General features: G+C 42.3%; 2 protein-coding genes across 2 annotated transcripts in view; both read left to right on the top strand.

Moving 5' to 3' along the window:
* The window catches only part of igsf21a (immunoglobin superfamily, member 21a), a 229,489-nt gene extending 217,550 nt beyond the window's left edge, over positions 1-11,939 (top strand). Inside the window, exons 8-10 of the mRNA XM_054784820.1 lie at positions 263-455; positions 4,258-4,296; positions 9,903-11,939. Coding sequence (XP_054640795.1) covers positions 263-455; positions 4,258-4,296; positions 9,903-9,979 — 309 coding nt within the window. The 3' untranslated portion in view covers positions 9,980-11,939. The remainder of the gene's footprint in view (positions 1-262; positions 456-4,257; positions 4,297-9,902) is intronic.
* A 4,362-nt stretch (positions 11,940-16,301) lies between these two features.
* Positions 16,302-19,618, top strand: klhdc7a (kelch domain containing 7A). The gene is made up of 2 exons (XM_054784808.1): positions 16,302-17,838; positions 17,917-19,618. The coding sequence occupies exons 1-2, from the start codon at positions 17,160-17,162 to the stop codon at positions 19,290-19,292; spliced, it is 2,055 nt and encodes a 684-aa protein (XP_054640783.1). The 5' UTR covers positions 16,302-17,159; the 3' UTR covers positions 19,293-19,618.
* The last annotated feature ends 2,447 nt before the right edge of the window (positions 19,619-22,065 follow it).

The following is a 22,065-nucleotide window of genomic DNA, read 5'->3' as shown; positions in this document are numbered from 1 at the left end:
TTAAAATCCGCTTCACGGATGCGCAGGCATTTATTTTTAGAAACGGGCTTGTTGACTGCAGGGTTAAAAACAGCAAGGGGAATAAACTCTTGTAAAGTGAAGTGTCGATTATTAATGCATGTTGTTAACTCGCAGTTGAATCAGAGGGGGGACAGTTTGTATTATTTATATATCCTTTGCTCTTAATCTTTTTTTCTTTGCACCACACTTCTCTTCTTCTTAAATCCCGCCCCCTCCATCCATTCACTGTGTTCCATTATAGAACGAGGTGTTCCCGGAGCCCCTCTTTACCTGGACGCGCGTGGGCGGGCGTCTCCTGGACGGCAGCACCGAGCGGGAGGGCAAGGAGCTGATTCTGGAGCGGGTGCCAGCCGAGCTGAACGGCTCCATGTATCGCTGCACGGCCCAGAATCCTCTGGGCTCCACGGACACGCACACCCGGCTCATTGTCTTTGGTACGTCGGGATTAAGTTTGAATGGCGATCGAGTTTAAGTATGATCCATTATTTAGAGCACTCGCATGAGCCAAATGGACCGCACGAGAATGCGCTGGAACGCTCTTTACACAATTAAATGAAAAAAAAAGACATTACTCGACAAAATGTATTCCATGTACTGTATCTACAGTAACTGTGTAAGAGACCTCAGAGATTTATGACACCACTTTTGGCAATGAATCATTAATACGGCTGCAAAAGTGAGATTAATAAAAGATCGTGTCCCTAATTGGCTCAACAACACATTCTTTTTAGGGCTGCACTTAGAGAGATGACTATTCTCTAATGAGGGATTTAGTCCATCAATGGCGAGCGATGTCGCACTCTTATGTGAGCGCCAACTGCCGACCAACCATAATGGAGTATCTCTGTGGCTGACTGACTATATTAAAAGTTGTTCTTGTCAGGGTTTGTTATAAGGCTAGACTCAGGATGCACAGAGGAAGCCATGGCGGAGATAAGAACTCCTTTATTCGGCCAATAAAAAAAGTCCACTAGGCACAGGAAGATCAAAGGCCAAAAACTCAAGAGGCGGCAAAAAAGAGCAAAAACGAGGAGAACAATTGGAAAAGGCTAGTAGTGCCTAAAACTTACAAAAGTCCACAGGTAGATGAGCATAAACATGAATGACGAGGCAGACAGCAGTTGCTGAGCCTGAGAACTGGCAAGTCGGAACAGGTGTGTCTCGTGGCTCCACCCAGGACCAGTGACGGAAAAGTCTAGAACAATAAAAAGGAAACAGTAGAGGGCAGTACAGCTCTGCATGAATTCAAACACTTTCAGATGATTTAACAATGGTGGTTCGCATTTTTATTTTCAATACAAACATGAGAATGCGCCTCTCAGCCAAGTCACTCAAGTGCATAAAATATCTATTGGACAATGTCAGGTAGTATTAGCCCCTTTTCCTCCATAGGAACTTTTCAAATTCCCTGACCCGAAAAGTTCCACCGACCAACCAGGATCTTTTCAGAAGTTCCAGGAACTATTGTGGGGCAGTCTGTGACGAGGAACGCTGATAGATAGAACACACTTGTAGTGTCTCTCTTCAGTCGCCATGTTTAAGCTCATGTGCAGCCGCAAACGTGTCTATTTCATTTTTACAAGCCTTATTTTGTTTATTATTTTGAAAATGGAAGAGGACAGACATTTTCTCTTTTTCGACTTTGTTCTTGTAAAATTACAGCTGTTTTTCTCGTTTCTGCTGTTGTTGTTGTTTTTTTTTCTTTTACAACTATTTCAACTTTCTTTTTGCCAGTTTTCTTCTCGTGATTATGGTTTTATTCCTATAATTCCCCAACCTAATTTTCCAATAAATTACAACTTTATTTGTTTTGTTTGTTTCTCATAATATTCCGACTTTTAAAAAAGATTCTTTTTCTTTAATGCTTCAATTTTGTGCTACTAAAATGACTATTTTTCCTCATAACATTCATATATTTTTCTTGTTATAATAATTATAAAACTTTTTTCTCTTCACAATTTATTTTTTTACATTTTTGCTTTTTTCTTCTTGGTAAAATATACTTTTACAAAGTGCCGTGAGTGCCGCAAATGACCCACGGGTCACACTTGGGACACCCCTGATGCATGCTGTAACAAAATGATGAAAAGTTGGAGAAAGTTAAGCAAGACTATTAAAAGTTAATGGACAGTCGCATGACCAACTTGGCGTACGACACCAACAAAGGACTGATGTGATGTGCCAAAATAAGGGCGACAGTAAACCATTGGAGCAAAGGTTAATCACATCAACTCAACAACATTTTTTACCTGGGTTAAAAGATTCCTTGTAACAAGGTTCCTCCAAGGTTTCCTTGGTGGAAAAGGGGCTCTTATCGCTTGCGATCAATATGGATACACTCGCATCAAATATTGATATTGACACAGAACGGTGTCCACTGTGAATTATATTTTCATGGTAATATCATGAGATTAGCAAGATTAGCAGCTATAATGTCAAACCAAGTTTTACCTGGACCTGATCCACATTTGGCAGGACTGTAAATTGAACGACGTAAATCTCATTTGATGTGTAGATGCTGTCAAATAAGATCGAGTTGTTGTGCTTGTCTAAGATCTTACAGGTATGAAGGAGGTGCATATTAATCTGCAGCCAGGATTTAGAACTGGATCCAAGAAAGGTTTTTCAAAAATAATTGCTGCAATATGCCTATGAAAAGTGTCCCACGTTATTACTTCAACCTTTTAGGGAGAACTGACATCTTAAGAGAGATGTTACCTTGGGAGGAGTTTCACAAGGAAGAACACCGATGTCTCCTTAGCACCCCGGTGCACCCTGAGGTGTCATCTGCCGTGAGCATCGTATGGCCCCATCTGTCCTCCCCTACCTTGTAGTTTGCTTTAGGGGGAGTAAATTGTGATTAAGTGACCTTGGCGCCATCCCTCGCGGCCTTGAGATGCGATGCTTTGCTCTGCGCTGGGGGTCTTTCAGGGGCACTCACTGTCAATGTGCAATATACATTAACAGGAATGACCGTCAGGTGTAATTGCGGCCCAGTGCGGCACATGTCACCGTACGCTCGCATATTGATGATGTACATGGTCATGCAGCATGGGAGGCTGCAGTAAGGTGACTCAGCACTGTAAGGAAGTGCGTAAGTGTGTGTGTGCTTATGATAATATGCACACATGTAGCACACAGTAAATACATGCCCCCGGCCAAGCCATTTAGTGTGTTGACTTTGTTTAGCTAGCTATGACGATCAAGTTAGTAGAATATGGTATATGTCAGCGGTTCCCAAACCTTTTACAGTCACGTACCCCTTCAGACATTTGACCTGAAGCCATGTACCCCCTACTCCTGCACACTTAAAACATGAACATGAACATAATTAATTGTTTTATTATTGTTATAGTACTTCCCGGTCAAAACTTTGTATTTTGCATAGTCACATTTTGATAACGTTTCACATGAGCGCTGATAAACAGATAACTAATCATCCTACATATCTTTTATTCCAGTCTGATGTTGGCGTCCTTCCGTTTGAATGGGTTGAATTTAAGCTTCACTTTTTGTCCACTGACGATGGCTTCTGTTTAAGTCTGCATGTTAATTGAATAGCAAATTGAAGGGGAAAGTCTAACAGTCACGATAAGGCATTATCCGAAGTACAAAAATACATACAACCAACGACAAAGCCTAATTTTCGGGGGAATCCTCACTCACAGTGACAGATTTTCACCGCTGCGCCGTGCGGGGATTGGAACACCAATATAAATGAAATTTTCAAGATTAAAAACTCTTAATGCACAAAATAATCATCAAACTTACTTATTAGTCCATATGATGCACACACAGCAATGAGCAACTTCATGCTCTGTCTCCTTTCTACTGTGTTCCTCTCACATTGTGAGGCATTCAGGCACACTCGTAATTGTGAGTGTTAGGCGGTAATTGTTTTTCATTTTTATTCACCTACCCCCATCACAATTGGCGTACCCAATTGTGTGTACGCATACCCCACTTACATGTAGTGAAGTGGGTGTCTGCACATCCAGCATCCAAAAATAGCTCCTTATGTGTAACTTTGAAGCGTTGCTAATACCCAGCAGGCGCTCTTATCGCTTTGCGTTGCAATAACTCATGCTTAAGAAATTTAAAATGTATATATTATTTACTCCAAATGTTTGGCACCAGACTGGCACTGTGTTCTCAATTCCATTACCAGGCTAGGTATTTGTCACAACGCCGCAATGTTAATAATAACAACCTTTTGTCTTTTTCTGTCTTCAACAGAAAACCCCAGCATGATGAAAAACACACAGAGCCAGAACAGTAAGTATTCCGACCACGCAAATGACTAAGCTTTGTGTGGGTGTGTGAGCTAAAAATGCATCACTGAACTCCCACTCTGTGATTTTGACACCACAGCCTGCATGTGCTGACAGCAAGTGTGCGCATCACAAAAGCTAATTCCTCTGGCGCTCAAAATGTCATGTCAGGGATCCATCTTGGCCTCTGTGCTCACCCGACCTCCGTGATGAACCGAGAATTGTCACATCCACTCAAGTGCGAAATTATGGAGTGGCCCCGTGTGTTGCGATATGTCGCGATAGGAGGCGTTTTCCCACTCTGTTTCCGCTTCCATCTTTTACTTTTCCTACCTAACAACTGCCCCTTTTAAAAGTACAAGGTATGCTGATTTTGATGTTTTGGTATAGCTGAGCCGTGCATGTGAAGCAAAATGGATGAAGTCTTGGATAAACATCCCGGCTTTGGTGTTTTCCTGCGTTCGCACTTGTAGTACAGTAGTCTAGTCTGGAGCAAAAATGTAAAAAAGCGCATGTTTGTATATTTGGTGCACATGTTTGTGTGGTTCACTGAACATTCACACTGCTCATGGGACCAAAGGCTGTGCAGTAGGACTTTACTTGATTGGGAAGCTTTAGTAAAATATTACCTGATGTACTGTAACTCAAATATTCCAAACCAAAATGGCGTACGCTGGGTTGAATACATACGTTATTTTTTAAGGATGCTCCGATCAGGGTTTTGTGCTGCCGTTTTCGATACCGATCATCCGTTTAGTGAGATCAGCCGATCACTGCCGATACTGATTACATGGATGAACTGTACATTTTTCAGTTTATTTATGATGAGCGCTATTGATCAGGGCCGCCATATGGGGGGAAAAGTTAGGACAATTCAGGCAGTTCGGGGCCCTTAGACAAAAACATATTTTACTTACTTTTCTCAAGAGAAGATATACTCACTCACTTGTGAAACTAGAGACTTTCGCTGAGCTCTGGCAGGACTTCCAGGTAGCAGTAGCGGGTCTCCAAGTGAGAGAGCAGTTGGTGGACGCTGGTGTCTTCCACCACTGAGAAAGGTTGGCCATCTAGTCTGAAGATTCGATTATTTTTCGGGTTATTTGCTTAGCCTTGGGACTGTCACGCACATACGGGCGAGTGTTGCCCAGCGTTGGCTGCAACACATCGTGAGCCTCGAAAACTCACCACACTCCAAGTGTTCATTCTTCAAATGTCGTATTAAATTTAAACATTTTGACGCACTACCCCCTTCGAGATATTTTTCGTGGCATGTGTTGCAGGATGTAAACTGTCCCAAATGACATATACGTTGGGTTTTCTGCCACACTGCACACAGGGGTCTCTACAGGCTGCAATAGTACAAGCCGCAGGTGATCGTTTTTTGAAGGGCATCGATTGGCATTTGCCGATCACGTACTTCTCCACGAAACTCGGACGATACTCATCGGTGGCTGATCGATCGGAGCACCTTTTATTATTTTTACATTCAGCTATATTTCATAATTGTTGCAAAAAGCTTCTAAGGGCGTACTCACACTAGGTCATTTGCGCCGTGATGGACTTGTGCGATTGCCCCTCCCTCTCCTGGCCCCCGCAGCTGAGCATGCGAGGCATGGTTCGATTGCTTGTCCCATAGCTTCTATTCTTCTGTTTTACAGTAATTTCAGCAACTTGTGGATTATTTGCAGTCAGTTGATCATTTATATGGTTATTTATTTTGTGGAAGGTGCCAGCTGCACTTTCACTTGCATTTTTGATTACATATTTCCAATTTCTGTATGCTTTTTGCTGTCATTTTAACGCTGGACTGTTCACATTTGAGCTCAGGTGAAACCAACCATTCACTTACAAGCGTCCGCTTGTTTAACGCACACCAGGGTTTGGATGATCGCATTCACACTCGACCAAACAAACCGCGCTAACAGAGCAAATACAACAGAATACGTTGTTGGATGGGAACAGGATGTGAACGCACCCTTAAATTTTCCACCCTGCAATTGACTGGTGTCTAGTCCAGGGTGTACCCAGCTCCTCCTACTTGAGTAGGAATCTGGGCTTTGTGGGGGGCAATTTGAGGATTCCATACACAAATAAGACCATCACCTTGGCAGGCCGCATCAGGCCCCAGGTTTGCTTTACTTGGCATAACAAAACTTTGTGGAGGGGCAGAGCATGAGCCAAAGAAGGAACCATCAGATTTAGTAATGGCTCGCACAACAGTGCAGGTCCTGGAGTGTTTTCACCCAACGAGAGGCAGTAGATATGTCCTATCTTGTGCATTACCGCCACCTGTGGGACTGGAGTGGAACAGATATTCAGATTTTCAATCAGGCTCTGGTGTTATTATGCTAGGAGGGAAGGAACCGTCCTTACTTAATAAAATCAGGACAAAAATATCCTGTGTAATCCCGATAAACTGCTTTTATGAGCATAGCAGTAATGACGTGTCAATTATTGTTTGTTAAATAACCCTGTGTTATCAACCACACATTAACAATGCAAATGAACGTGTAACCTCTGGAAAACACACACATAAGCTGTCGTTTAATAAAGCAGCACTTGATGAAGAGGCAAATGCATTTTAATGGACTGACTGCATAATGCCTTTAGCAAAAGTGTGACGGCCATGTTTGTCCCGGTGCATCGTGGGAGCAGCTTACTGAGCAGATGGCAAGAGGAGCCATCGGAATGACACAAGTTGGGGGAAAATGTTCAACTTTGCTCGTTCTCACTCTCCCTTTAATTGAAATAGTTGCTTTGTTGTTTTTGCATGCAGCCTCTGTCCTTTATTTGCTCTTTCTTCCTGTTGCTCCCCCCACGAGCTGTGTCTCTGAGATACACATTTGAATATGCAAATGCCACGATAAGCGCAGGAGCAGCTGTGTCACAGCAAGGACAGAATGGGGTCGGCATGGGCACGCACACACGCCTCGCATGCTAGTTAAATTGGTGTACAACAAGGCCTGGGAGGTCACCGCGTACGTGCCCGCTCGTCCGGCGACTCTATATCGGACTACTCGCCCAGCGCAAGCGGGCACACGACCGCCGCAGTCGCCAGACAAACTTCATGTCAGGCCTACGCATGCCAAAGCACAAGTTGTCTTGTCAAATCTACTAATTAATTAATTTTTGAATTTAAAAAGTGGTGATAATAATTGAATTAAGGCAAAATATTAGAAACTGTATTTTTATTTAACAAGCATAAAGTTGTGAATACAGTAATCCCTTGTTTATTGCAGTTAATTGGTTCCAGACCCGACCGTGATAAGTGAATTTCCACAAAGTACAATTGCTAATGTATAAAATAGAAAACCTGTTTACGACCTTCTAAATACAGTTTTTAACATTATTAGAGCCCTCTAGACATAAAGTAACACCTCTATTGTCACCTTTACACTTGTATTACCCAATATAGTAGACATAATATGATTAAATAAGATATTCCCTGTGTTTCCTAGGGGAGCTGAGTGGCGGGTGGACAGGAAGCGGCGTTGGTGGTTCAGTTTTATCATGGTGTGGGTTACAGCCGTAACAGCAGCCCGTGTTTTTATTTATTGATATTAGGGATTATTGTGCCTGTTTTGAGAGAATTAAAAACCGCAATAAAAGCCTGTTGTTCTGGTGATCAAGTCTGGTGTTTATGTGTCTCACCAAACGTTACAGTAACATTACTGACACCTAGTGACCAGTGTAGAATACTACATATCATCGCAACATTTTTGAATGCATCTTCTGAATGCCTTATATTTGTACTTTAGTTTATTTGGCCATTTTTACGCTTGAAAATGCTTAATTTAGGCACAAAAAACATAACGTTTGTTTAAATATGCATAACAAGGATTGAGCGAGATAGTATTATCTTTGGTCACAAAGAAACCACTCCCACAAGTGTCGCAAAGGAGGTTGGCAGTGTCTCATCGTGTGTGTAAACAAACAGATGGCCTGACAATTTGCGTCTGTACAATAGCCGTGGACCGCAAAGGATGCTCTCGCGGTTGGATGAACCCATTTTGGAATATTTACCGTGAACATCCAGTTGTTGTTGTAGTCTAATATTGTGTGACAGTGTGAGACACGCAGAAAATGGCTGTAAAAATGGAGTATGGTGTGGATAAAATACCCCAGCCCTCACATACCAGCAAACATTTGGAGTGCATGACATCTTCTCAAGTGAATACTATAAAAATGAAACTTGCGAATGCTTTAGAGTGGTCAGCAACATTATGTTCTATCCACTGAACGGGGGGGGTGCTCTAGGAGCACAGGATTGGTGGCGCCCTGCTACGTGCCATTCAGTCCTTGTACAACCGGAGCAGGAGCCTGCTTCGCATTGCCAGCAGTAAGCTGAGCCTGTTTCCGGTCAACTTTGACCTCCGCCGAGGCTGCCTTTTGTCACCGATTCTGTTCATAATTTTCATGAACAGAATTTGTAGGTCCCGCCAAGGCGTCGAGGAAGTCCAGTTTGGTGGCCTTAGGATCTCATGTTGTTCAAATGTATTATTAACAATGTATTCTTATTTTATTTTCTTTTTTTTTCCTTAAAACTGCACAAAGTATATACTGTACATGCAGGAAACGAACAAAATAGAAATGCCAAAAAGTAAGCAAGTGAAATATTGTAAGCCTGTACTGTAAGTGTCAACATGTGCGTGTTGGTGTGAATGAATTCTAGACATGGAGAAGGGGTAGGATGAAATAGGCTCTGCTTCTTCCTACTCCTTTTCAGATGTTGAATTGTGCAACCGTGACCATGTGAAGCCCTTTAACATACGGAGCCCATAAGCCCCTGAGGGATATGGTGAAAATAAGAGAAGAAAAAAGAAAGAGAGAGAAAAAAATAAAGAGAAACCGACCAAAAATCCAGAGAAACTATTGCGGGATCCTGACTCATGACCGCTGAAGCAAATTTACAAGAAGAAAGTTGAAATAATTGGATTTTTTTTGTTGTTTAACAGCAGCAATAAAAAAAAAAAAAAAATGGCTGTAATTTTATGAGAATAAAGTCAAAATATTGAGAGAAAAATTCTTAAACTCACAAATGAAAAATGAATGAAAGTCTAATGAGAAAAAAAGTTGCAATTTTCTGAGAATAAACTTGTAATATTATAAGGTAAATAATGTCATTTTAGTACCATACAGTTCAAATATTCAAGAAAAAATATGTAGTTGTTTTTTTAATTGTAATATTATGAGAAACAAAAACTAAATAAATTATAACAAAATAATCATTTTGGAAAATTAGGTTAGGGAATAAAGTCAAAATATTATGAGAAGAAAATGAGATTAAAGTTGAAATATTTAGAAAATTTAAATTAAAAAAAAAAACAACAGTAAAAATGGGGGGAAAAAGAGCAAACACCAAAGCTTTTTCACCTACGTCACAAAGCTGAGATGCAGCTTTTTCTTGAAATCTATACAACTTATTAAATCTACATGATTTTGGGGGTTTACAAAATATCAAAGTGGCCCTTGCATCCTTTCATTTTGCAGTATGTGGCCCTTGGCGGAAAAAGCCTTGACACCCCTGCTATAGGGGCTCCGTATTAATGGAACTTACCACACCAAACGACAGCATGCAACTTTCATATACGATTCTTGTTTGTTTTGCAGACAGAGCCTCCAACGTGGACGTGGTTGGCCTCACATGGATGGCGGTCGTCCTCACAGTGACTGTGGAATTGACGTGAAAACTCTCTCACTCGAACACATACTTGCCCTTCTTACCCACCACACACACACACACACACACACACACACACATACACACTTTGAAACAAAACATCAATGTACGTTCCACAACCTTGCCAGTGTTCTCCAGCCATCAACAGAACACGTCAGTCGGTAAAAGCCACCAGATGGCACTCCTCCCATTTTTGTAACAAAATAATAACCAAGTTAAAAGTGATGAACATGACAACATCTTCCCATTTATCCCTCCCCAGTTCCATCTCTTTTTTTTTTTTGTTCCTTGTCCCACGTCTGCCTGTTGACCAATAAAATTAGTTGATTTAAACCTGGAAAGACGGCATTGGGATATTTTTTTTGTTTGTTTTATACGTCTATGTTTCATTGATTTGCGGCGGAAATGTGGTTCGGGTTGTTGTGCCAAAAAGCCACGGCACCCATCTGCTCTACGTCCTGGGATGCTCCAGATCAGCACCGAGCTGCTGAACCACAAGGGGTGGGAGGGACCAACACAGATGCGCCAAGAGAACAATCTATACTCTGTTCAACTGTTTTATTTCGTTTCTTCTGGATGGCTTAGAATGTACAAAAGAATTGGGAGTTCAGTGTATTTTGTGTACATCAGTGTAAATAATGCAGATAATTAAAAGAGGTTTTATCGGGTTGTCTTGAGGGACAGTTGAGTTTGGAGTTCACCTGTTTGTACTTCATTCATCACAGCTAAACCTTGGCTGACAGAACAAAAACCTGAACAGCTTATCCCATTTGTTTTGTTTTTTTTAATACCAGTATGCCTTGGAAGTGTTCTCACATATGTCCAATGTTTTCAGGGTTGTGGTGCATGTGAAAGTTGTTTTGTTTTTCTCTCTCCTTTTTCTTTTCCAGCTGCTGCAGCAGCTCCTTATCGCCAGGCTGTGCCGCTGCAGATATATTTACTTGTGTCATGCTATCTTATGTGACCTACATTGTGTGTACGTAACTCTCACCCAGACGTTTGCGAGATTAGACGCGTCATTCTAGCCGCCATTTCCACGCCGGCCTGAACAGGGTTGTTGCATTTGTTTCATTTCGGCTGTATTAAAGTGGAGAGGTGATACAACTCACATGCCTTGGCTTTACTTTTAGACATTTGTGTTCTAGGTTCACCTGCACAGGTCTCAAGGTCAATACAACAGCTAAAAAATGCTGCTTTTACAAAGATAATAACGCTCACTGTTGATTGATACTAGAAGGTATTTCCAGTATTGAACAATGTTTATTATGTGGTTATAGTTTGCAATGTATCACACTGTAGGGTGCCCGTTATTTCAGTACCAAAAACCAAAACACTTGGCCCGGCAGTGAGATACTAGAGGTTTACTCAAAAATGCCTTCGAATTTCAACACATTTCGAGTATGGACAGAAAAATGACAAAACACTACAGTATGTAACCAAAGACACAAATTCCAAAGGGAGAACCTTCAACGCCCATCACAAAAACTATTCAAAAAACAGAACACAGGAAGCTGAGGTCATATGTCATTTTTTGAATGTAACCAATATTTTTAAGGAGAAATATGCCTTCTAAAGTCACAGGAACTTGGAAATTTGAGCATCCATTGTGCATGATGTCCCTTATTTTACAAGACTTGACCTCAGGAAGTGTCAGTGGATTAACTTGCTTATGTTTTGCCTTTTTCTTTGGATTTTTGGCGACACTAATAAAAAAAAAAATCCACCCACACGACAGCCTTTCAGGATGACGTCACATGAATGCTGGTCAATGAAATGGCTGAATGAAAACAAATGAAAACCAGGACATTTTCATCACTTTCCAAAAAAATAAAAAAAAATCAAACAGGACGGCCAGGACAGGAAGTGAAAACATGAACTGGGAAAATAGGACGTTTGGTCACCCTATCATACTGTAGGGTACGTGTCTTGATTTCACGTCCTGTCCTGGCCTTCTTGAGTTTTTTTTTTTTTTTTTTTTTTTTTGAAAACGATAAAAATGTGGGCTGCCGTGTGGGTGGCTTTTTTCATTTGTCATTTGTGTTGCCAAAAAGCCAAAGAAAAAGCCAAACATGCACAGAGTTAATCCTCTGATGCTTGCTGAGTTGAAGTCTCGTAAAACCTGGGACGTCATGGAAGTTCTTGCGACTTCAGAGGGCACATTTTTCCCGCACATATCGGTTACATTCCAAAACCTCAGGTTTCTGTGTTCTTCTGTTTTCGTGCTGGTTTTTGAAAGTTCTTTCTTTGGAATTTGTGTTTTTGGTTATAGATAGTATTTTGTCATTTTCTATCCATAGAGAAGAGGAATACTTGAAATGTATTGAAACTATAAGGCATCTTTCAGTAAACTTCTCTTTGCCGGGCCGACTGTCCTGGTTTTTAGTAAGGCTGTCCCAAAAAAAACATATACACACTTTAAATACTGTAATTGTAAACTAGTTCCATCCATCCGTTGTCTATGCCACTTATCCTCACTAGGGTCGCGGGTATGCTGGAGCCTATCCCAGCTGACTTCGGGTGAGAGGCGGGGTACACCCTGGACTGGTTGCCAGCCAATCGCAGGGCACATATAGACAAACAACCATTCACACTCACATTCACACCTATGGACAATTTGGAGTCGTAAATCAACCTCTGGAATGTGGGAGGAAACCGGAGTACCCGGAGAAAACCCACACACGCACGGGGAGAACATGCATCCAAACAGAGATGCGGAGATTCGAACCCGAGTCTTCCCGGTCTCCTGACTGTGTGGCCAACATGCTACCCACTAGGCCACCGTGCGGCTGTAAATTAGTTGTTTATTCTAATTTGTTCGATTTTCAAAATGTACAAGAATTTACAAACATAATTATGTTGTTTTGTCACTGCCTTTTCTCAAAATGACATCCCTTCTGGTCCAGACACTGCTGACAATGCCAAGCAATGGAAGCGCACACATCATGAAACAACTCCACTGGTATCTGCGTGCATTCACGTTCAATGACCGCTCTCACTTCAGCGACCGTTGCAGATCTCATAGCGTAGTCTTTTCGGTATCCCCATAAAAAAAAGTCTAGCGGTGGTCTGGTGGACGCGAGGGTATTCAATGAAACCCTTCCCTCCAATCCATCGGTTTGTCAAGATCTCATCAAGGAAGGGTCTAGATGACAGTGTGGAGGTGCCCCATCTTGCTGAAAATAAAACTCTTCAAAGTCTTCATGATACTTGCCATGACAGACTGTTGCAGCAAGTGTATACATTTTTTGGGACACACTGAATGGTCACCCTAACATACTGGGACCTTTTTCAAATTTTTGGACACTGAAGTAGCTAAATATGGTATGCAAAATACTTTATTTCCTCAAAAAGTGGCTGCTGGTGTTTACTCAACTTCAGAAAGTACCAGGCACCTTACACTTGTGCGAATGATAATGACATTTAATGCATCAAATAGTGGCTAACTACTGGCATGACCTGTTTTTTAACGTCCTGAGGAACACATCTTGCATTTATAGGAGGCGTGGTGTTTATTTTTCAATGCAGTGCGTCTGTTACGGTGGAGGCCCCTCTTGTGAAATATTCCTCAAAGTGCATCTGCAAATACGTTAATAGAAACACGCCACAGTAGGACGCAGTACAATTGTGCACTGCAAACTACAAACGCAATAAGAGAGGTACTGTTACATGAATCCCTCGTTGCCTCACTCGATTGTGTGGGTGTACCCAATGTTGTCACCGGTGAGCTCAGTTCTGTATTGCACATTGCTGCATGTCTTATGCAGCATGGCTCTATTTCATGCAGCTCAACTACAGTAAAGAATGACCTTTGAAGGAGAGTGATAATGTGTGTCCACTGGAAGGTTAAACGAATGCAGCATAAGCCATTGTTGTTCTTTATTTAATAGCTCATCTATAAGCTGTAGTCTAAAGACACAACATGCAGGAGTTGACGAAGGCTTAAAGGATGTTTGCTGAAAACAGAGAGGAGCCAACATCAGCATCAGCTCACCTTCCAAGAGTGTGATGCAAATGGTACCCCAGCAAAGCGGAGCGCTGCCTTGCGTCATGTTTAACATGATTATAATATCACTAAGAGGCCTGAGCTCGGAGAGGGAAGCTGAGTGCACTCATGAATGTTCGACTGTATCTCGTCATAATTTGTCATTTCCATTTGAATTCAAGTGGCACTTTGGTGCTTTTTTCCTGATTTATCGTCACCAGACTGGCAAATAAAGAAATAAATCCAAATAGAAGAGGTTGATGCATTCTGGATCGCTAAAGTTATTGTTAAATGAGTCGTACGATTGTTCAAGATGTTTTTTGCACTTCCCACGGATAAGAAGCAATTAAGTATAAAATTGCAGGGACGACAAAACTGTTGGCCTCTCATTGAGAGAAAACTGAGTATGAATACTTTCCAGATGCTTGTCTTTGTTGCCTCCAACAGTTTAATATGTTTATCATTGCTGTTTTTCTGAAGGTTATGCTCACATTACCAATTTCTATAAAAATATGCCTGCCAAGAAGAAACACATCGCATGTTTTGGTGGACTTGATGGGTGAAAGTGTGGCTACAGATGCATGATTCTCCATAATGCCAGCATTATTCTTTATGTCTGAGTGAATAATGCATAATTATTGATGATAGATTCGTATATATGCAGACGTGTGCTGCTCATCCATATTTGGATTGTTCTGCCATGGCAGAGGGCTGCATTAACCTCCACTCTTCCTAAGGGATCTTTTCTCCTTCAAGGAGAAGGAGGTGAAGGTGGCTCGCCCATAGACAATCACCTTGTCCTACCGGCCTACAGCTCATCTGAGCTGGGAGCAAAAGTCAACGCAATCTGCAGAGCGTCATAGATGACCACCTGTGAATTATTCATTAAGTTAACCCTGCTTGAAGACTCTGGTTTCCTTCATGTTGTTTTATGTACTGGAAGCCATTGGGTTACATAACGCTAGTAATTATCCCGTCTGTTAAAACTAATGCATGTCCTTCCTTTTCCCTTTCAGCTCTGTCGGAACCATATTTGGTGATTTTGGGCACATTTACATGACCACATTTTTTTTTTGTGTGTGTGTTTGTGTTTAAACAAAGTTTCATGTTCGAAGGGAACGCTGAAAAAACAAAACAAAAGCAATAGATTGTAATAAGCATTCCAGGCCAGTTGTTGGCAATGTTGGCACATACGCGGCTTTGAAATTTCACACAATGTAAGTAACGCGTCTCCACTTGTGATAATACAAAATGTGGAAATCCAAGCTCAATTGTAAGATAGATCAATTAAAATAAGATAAAGATTCTGCCAACAGAACAATACGGGTCTTGTACAGCACTTTTGACCTTGGTTTCAGTTCTAATCGTTCTTGGATTTCTACGTTTTGTAGCGTAGTCCACAAGATGCTGTTATCACATTAACAAATAACAAAAATGTTGCTGTTTCTGTCCAGTTTAACTAAAAAAACGTTGCCATACGATTGTGCCATGTCCTTGTTCCAGTGATGCCTCAGGTGAGGCATGTGAGGCTCATTTGTCATGATTTAAAAAAAACAACAAAAAAACGAATCATAACATTAACAAAATATTAATATATGTCGATTGACTGTATTATAAATATATTTTCTGTACGATTCCAATCGTTTTTCACATTTCCTTAAGTAAAACTCTCTGAATTTGCACATTACCTGATCAAATACAAGGCAGAAACGTGGCTTCTCGGCTTCATGTGCAAGCCCCGCCTACTGCCAATGAAATACAGTAAAAAACAATACAATTAGTGAGGAAAAGCCAGTCTTTTTTTTTTTTTTTTACTTTATTGAAATACACAAACAGCAGTGCCGGCTAGAGCTAGATTTACAAACAAGTCAATCAAGATATTTGTTATGCGCTGCTGAATGAATGAATTAATTTGACTGCCAAGATGGAGGATTACATACCCAACCTCACCAAGAGGTGATCAGTCTTTTACAACAAAGTATCACACCTTTTCCTGGAGAAGGAAAGGGTGCATGTACTCCGTATACCGATAAAAGGTAAGAACGCAAATGTTTTTCAGTTAATAAAAACAAATAAATAAATAAATGGGCCTGAGAAGTATTTGAAAACAATCTAAAAACATTTTTTAACCAAAGTGAATTTGCCTGTTTTTTTGGTTAACCTCTTAATGAGCAACCTGTATTTATTCTTATTCTATTTCCTCATTTTGCTTATCTCTCCTGTCTTGCCTTGGTTGTTTTATTTTGTGATGAAGTGATTAAGTTTATTATGGATTATGGATAATGTGATATCTATCTATCTATCTATCTATCTATCTATCTATCTATCTATCTATCTATCTGAAGTTCTGTCTAGAGCCTACTTGAAATCAAACAGTAAAAAATGTAAATTCTTGTAATGTTTCAACTGGCCTTAAAGTGTTGATCAGGAGTGTTTATGTACATTGTTGACGGTGGTAAGTGTTTATTAAGAGAGCGAAGTGTCTTTCTTGCTACCAGTTTGCGTAGGGTTGAAAGTACACACAGAGTCGAGTTGAAATCCTGAGTTTTGTTATGGACCATAAGCTCTCTTCAGTGTGTTATCAGTGCAAGATGTACTGCATATGCAGCTTACGAAACTGAAAGAAGCTGTTAGTTTTCACTGTGGATGCTCTCTCCATTGATTGAAAGTTGAGGCATAACTGTGCAAACACATGTATCCTGGTTGTTAAGGATTTGATAAATGTCACCTATCCTCCCACCCCGCCCTTTATTTAAACCCTGCTGTTCAAGCTGTGCTGGGCAACTGAGCCAGTCAGTAATAAAACATCAAATGTTTACACAGCAAGTGAGAAATACACCAACAAAAATGGTAGCAAAATGTTTTCTTCCTCTGGAAAAAGACTGAAGTACTGAGTGAATGACTTTGCCAAATATTGATCTTTGGTGAGTGTGCAGTTCCATCTGTTGAATCAGCATCTGACTCCCCTCAGGTGTTGCATGACCCAAGCCCCGCCTTCAAAGAGATGCAAATATACCACTGCAGGTTTCATTTTACACCTGGAGGCAAAGAACAGCAGTCATCGAATGACGGGAGCTCTGTTGAAATGAAAACTAGCCGACATGCAGTCGTCAGCTGAGAGCACTTAACAAAAGGATCAGTCAACCGGTCACGAGCGCCATCCCCACCGCTGCCACCGCTACTGCCACCACCCCTCCACGCCACCATGGCCATTGCAGACCTTTTAGGAGTCCAATTCGACATGCAGCTGCTGCTCAAGATGAGTATTTCTGTGGCAACAATGCTTCTGGTGTCATTGGCCTACAGGTTCTACAGCTCCAGGTACACAGAAGAAAGCCCAGTCCAGGAGAGCAAAGCACCACAGACTTGCCAGAGGTGCAAGACAGCCCTGCAGGGCACGGGGACCGATGACGAACAACACGGACTTTTGCTCGCTGATGAGCCATCATCTGACAGCACCAGAGAGGCAGAAGATTATTCAACCCAAGAACTTGGTAATGTGGCACACTGTACTCAACATATTGGCAAAGAAGCAGAGATATCTTCATTTCCAAACCAGGCATTGGTGGCCTCCCGCGATACTTCAACCGGCTCGTCTCTGGACCTTCCTTATCCAAAAAAAAACGGGCTAGCCAGTGCAACAGGCCGACGTTCCCCTTGCTTTTTGAAGAAGTTGGAGGGCAGTACGGGCGTGGACAGAGAACTGAGGAAGGACTTGGAGCAACATGGTGTCTACTCAAGCTTCCACTCCAAGGCAAAGGTCAGGGTGGAGGATGCCAAGCTGGTAGTGGACACTCCAGAAGACCAGATAGTGCGTGGGAAGATATACGAATACTATGTGGAGACTTCGTCTCACTATACTACAGACCCGAACACCTTGCTGGGTAAGAATGAGAAGAAATCTGAGTCCCGAGCAGAGCATGAAAGCAATCGCAGCATGACAGATTCTCCTTCTTCTGCAGACCCTGATGTTACTGAGGAATCCTCCTCTCTCGGGAAACAAAAGCTGAGGTCCTTGCAAGGGTCTGTACCCCTACGCAAGAAAAGCTATCTGGCTGCTGCGGAGCTGTCAGAATTGTCAAATCCACCTCCATCCTCTGTCGGCTCAACCAGCACTGATCCCGTGGCAGTCAGTCCTTCCACAAACAATACATGCCTCAATGTGAATAATGGATCTGATCTAGCAGCTGGACTAGTGAGTCCTTTGCTACACCTTTCCACTAAAACTCCAGATTTTGAAACTCTAAAAAGTCAACTGGATCTGGGTAACTGTTTAGAGGCACTCTTCTTTGCCAAAAAACATGGGCAGAGCTCTGTGGAGCAAGCAGCACTCAGGTTCATGTCCGACAACTACCTCCAGGTCCTGCGGGACGGCAACCTTTATGGGCGGCTCACGGATGCCGAGCGGGAACAACTCCAGAGGCAAAGAGAAAGAGGAAAAAGATTCATTATGGTGGCGGATATGGACCCCCAAGACGTGTCGAGGAAAACGAGAGGAATGAGAAGAATGTCTAGTGCTGTGTACTATTACAACGACTGCGTGGATGCTTGGCAAACGCTTTGCCCTATCCCACAGGAAGTCATCAGCAAAGCCTGTGCCATGTGCACAATGGATAACTACTTATTTGTTGCAGTGGAATGCCAAGGCATCAAGAGTGAAATGAGCCCCTCAAAGCGAGTGTTTTGCTACAATCCTTTGACAGACATTTGGAAGGAGATCAGTCCCATGAATGAAGCCAGACCTCGCTGCAAATTGGCTGCACTGGACGGCCACGTCTATGCCATCGGAGGGGAGTGCCTCTCCTCAGTTGAGCGCTACGACCCACGATCGGACAGATGGACTTTTGTGGCCCCTCTCCCTAACGATACATTCGCCGTGGCCCACCATGTGATGGTGTGCAATGGGGAGCTGTTTGTCTCTGGGGGGAGTCTCCGTTGCATGCTGCTGCGCTACAGCCCTAAAATGGACATTTGGAGGGGGAGTCTGCTAGCAAGCGGGAAAGACAGGATTGTAGACATGGTGGCCGTGGGACCCTTTGTGTATCGCTTTGAAGTAAACCCCCTTCTGGGGGTTAGCGTGTACCGCTATCACACTGTGGCCCGACTGTGGTACGAGTGTGCCGCCAAACGGCTTCTCCGCTGCCCCGCTTTCCAGTGTGTGGCGATGGACGATACCATCTACTGTGTCAGCCGTGACTTCACCCTTAAGTTTGAGGCTGATGAGGTCTCTCCTGCTTTCACAGATGACAATTTCACTGTCCCCCCTGCAGCCAAGGGCCTACTTGTTCCCTTTGTTTTGTCACTCCCTGATAAGAGGCCTCTCCAGACAAGTGTGTAGCACAGATTAGGTTTTGTAGCGATGATAACGTTCTGCTTCCCAGCTCGACCTCAAGTAGCTTTTTGACCATGGCTGTAGCGAGCCATGAGGTCCCAGAGGTCCAGACTCACACTGATATATGCACCCTTACCCAGTGTTGGATGGATTGATTAGCTAAAAGTTTTACATGCTCAGCTGTACGTCCTGGATGTTTAATATTCATAAGTTATTCATGAATAAAGTCAGAATACAAAAAATACAAGGTAATAAAACCCTCAATGCATGAGGATCTTAAAATAATGCCCTGTCTTTGAGTGACCGTATTTGCTTTGTGCATGCTTTCTGTGACCCCGCCAAAACACAATCCTTTACAGTTTTATTGCAATTGCTCTTCTTCCCAACTTTATTACCCGTCCCTGCCCAGGAATGTAAAATATTACCGTCCTAATGGCAGTCCAATGACTGTTTGCTTAGATTAACACTGCATGTGCTGCCATGCAAACAGTTTGCTCCCTTAGATTTGCTGCTCCTCCCTGTCATTAAGTGACTGTTACATCATTTCAGATGCTGAACTTCTAGCTCTGAGTATTATTCATGAGTAAGTGTTGCAGTACGTCATATACATTATACAAATTGGGCAATAGAGCCACAATCTATCACTGAGCTCCGAGTGCACAGGGCACAAATATAGCTGGCACAGTGGCCTGGATAGGACGCAATTATCTGCAACCGCTGTGTAAATATGACAGCATGTAAATGGGAGTGTCATGCAATATAAATAGGTGAGCTTCTGAAAGCATTCGTCACGAGTGTCCTTTGGTAGCCAGAAACGGTGGCTGAGTCCACCTATACAATATTAATTTTTTTTAATTGTACAAAACATCCTAACCATGTACACACACGTCATTTTTTGCTTTTATATGTGCACGTGCACTTGGTAAAAACTGCATTTTGAGGTGCTGTATGTTACAGTGTTGATCATTAAGTGTAATCTATGAAGAAATGACATGTAACTATTCAACACTGGGGCCATGGAGCATCCTGTCTTCGAGACTGACAGCATCCCTGGAGAGAGATGCTGCTACAGCACCATCATGTGGTTCAGGCAGCAAACAGAGCCTGACAGGCTGCACTCCAGAACCTCCCTCAACATCATGCGCGGGACACAGCCGAGCATCTAAGCTGCCACCAGTAGAGGTGGCGGCGAAAAAAGATGGTTGACGCAGATGGCTGATCATCAAACACAAGCTTTTTTGATTCTTTCTCATTAAACACGTTGATTCCATGTAATTAAACACCTAATGGGATGGGAGTAGCGTGCATCCCTGCAGACATCACCTTGGATGACACATGACTAAATACACGGGTCACTTCCTGCATTTCTTTTTTTTTTCTTTTTTCTTTCCCTGCACAGGTGATCTAGGGGATTCTGAGTTGGAGAGATGAAGAATTTGTATACAATTATCCTCTGGAAGTGTAAACAATATATGCACCAAAGTAGCACCATGCTAAATAGTGTTTGAAGCAACAAATGACATAACAGTAACGGGGGTGTTTTTAAACAGTGGAACAGAGGCCAATGACGCACAGATACAGACTATAGTAGTTGACCAATGTGTCCTGAAAAATCGTAAACATGACAACTTTTTCCACGCCGCGGTGACACTGCTCAATGTTGACCATTTCCACTGGCAAAGGTGGGTACAGTTTTTTGTACCTGGTCAGACGGGTTTCCAAGCATGCCAAGCAAATACGAAGTGATACCACTGCTGGTCCCTCATTGGTCGGGCGGCTTTGTTATTGTAACGTTTGAGGACACGCAGATAGAAGTGAAAACAAACACAAATGCTAATGCTAGCTTACTGGCCTATTTGTAACTACTATGTTAATCATGTTATTTGATTCACCAATGTAGAATAAACAACACAATTCTCTGACTACCATGCATTTTATTCCCATTAGTAATACTCATAAATCCCCATATATGCCCATTAGTTCCACCTGTAAAATGTCCCAGAATGTTGCATCTCGAGGCATGACTGCTGCTTTCATTCTAGCTGGCCATGTTTGGTTGGAAAGGCTATAAAGGAAGTCATTAACATCTCTCTGCAACAATAAAATGTGCATCTAGGCGGAGCCACTTTTCATTGTTCATGAGCACAAAATATACTACCCTTAGGTGTGTTGTGCTCATTGCTGGGGTAAAGCTTAATATTTAATTCCTCACGTACGTATAATGTTTGGCTTGCTGTTGCATGGCTGCTTAAACTGTAGTCTGGTCAGGCTGGCTTTATATTGGAGGACGAGTCATGAAAAGACTTGTACACAAGCAGAGTTGTCTATTCTGTGAGCGACAGGAAGCCCGTGCAGAGATGTAAGCACTGGACTAATATGGTCATATTAGTTCTAGTCAGGACTCAAGCAGCAGCATTATGGATATGGATTATGCAGCTGCTTTATAGCTCATTTAGAGAGCCCGCTGTTACAGTAGCTTAGCTTGCTGGTGAAAAAATGCATGGCATGGCCTGATGATTAGGTTTTTTGAGAGAGTGTCTCAAGGTGACTAATAACACAATAACACGTTCTCTGTTTCTGTGGGCCCCAGACAATGGTTTCAGTTTTGTCTGAGTTCAGCTGGAGAAAACGGTTTTGCATCCGCACACAGCCAGCCAGCGTGACTGCGCAAGCAGTTAGTAATATACGTTAGTAAACCTCACTCCCTCGGCTTTAAGGGTCGTACTGATTGCTGGGTTGACAGTCCAGGCTTACGGCCCAGCGGTCAGCGTTCTTAACA

Source organism: Dunckerocampus dactyliophorus, chromosome 8 (genome assembly GCF_027744805.1).
Source record: "Dunckerocampus dactyliophorus isolate RoL2022-P2 chromosome 8, RoL_Ddac_1.1, whole genome shotgun sequence".
In the NCBI taxonomy this organism is placed as follows: domain Eukaryota; kingdom Metazoa; phylum Chordata; class Actinopteri; order Syngnathiformes; family Syngnathidae; genus Dunckerocampus; species Dunckerocampus dactyliophorus.
The sequence above is the reverse complement of the archived record's forward strand: the minus strand, read 5'-3'. Positions and strand labels throughout refer to the sequence as shown.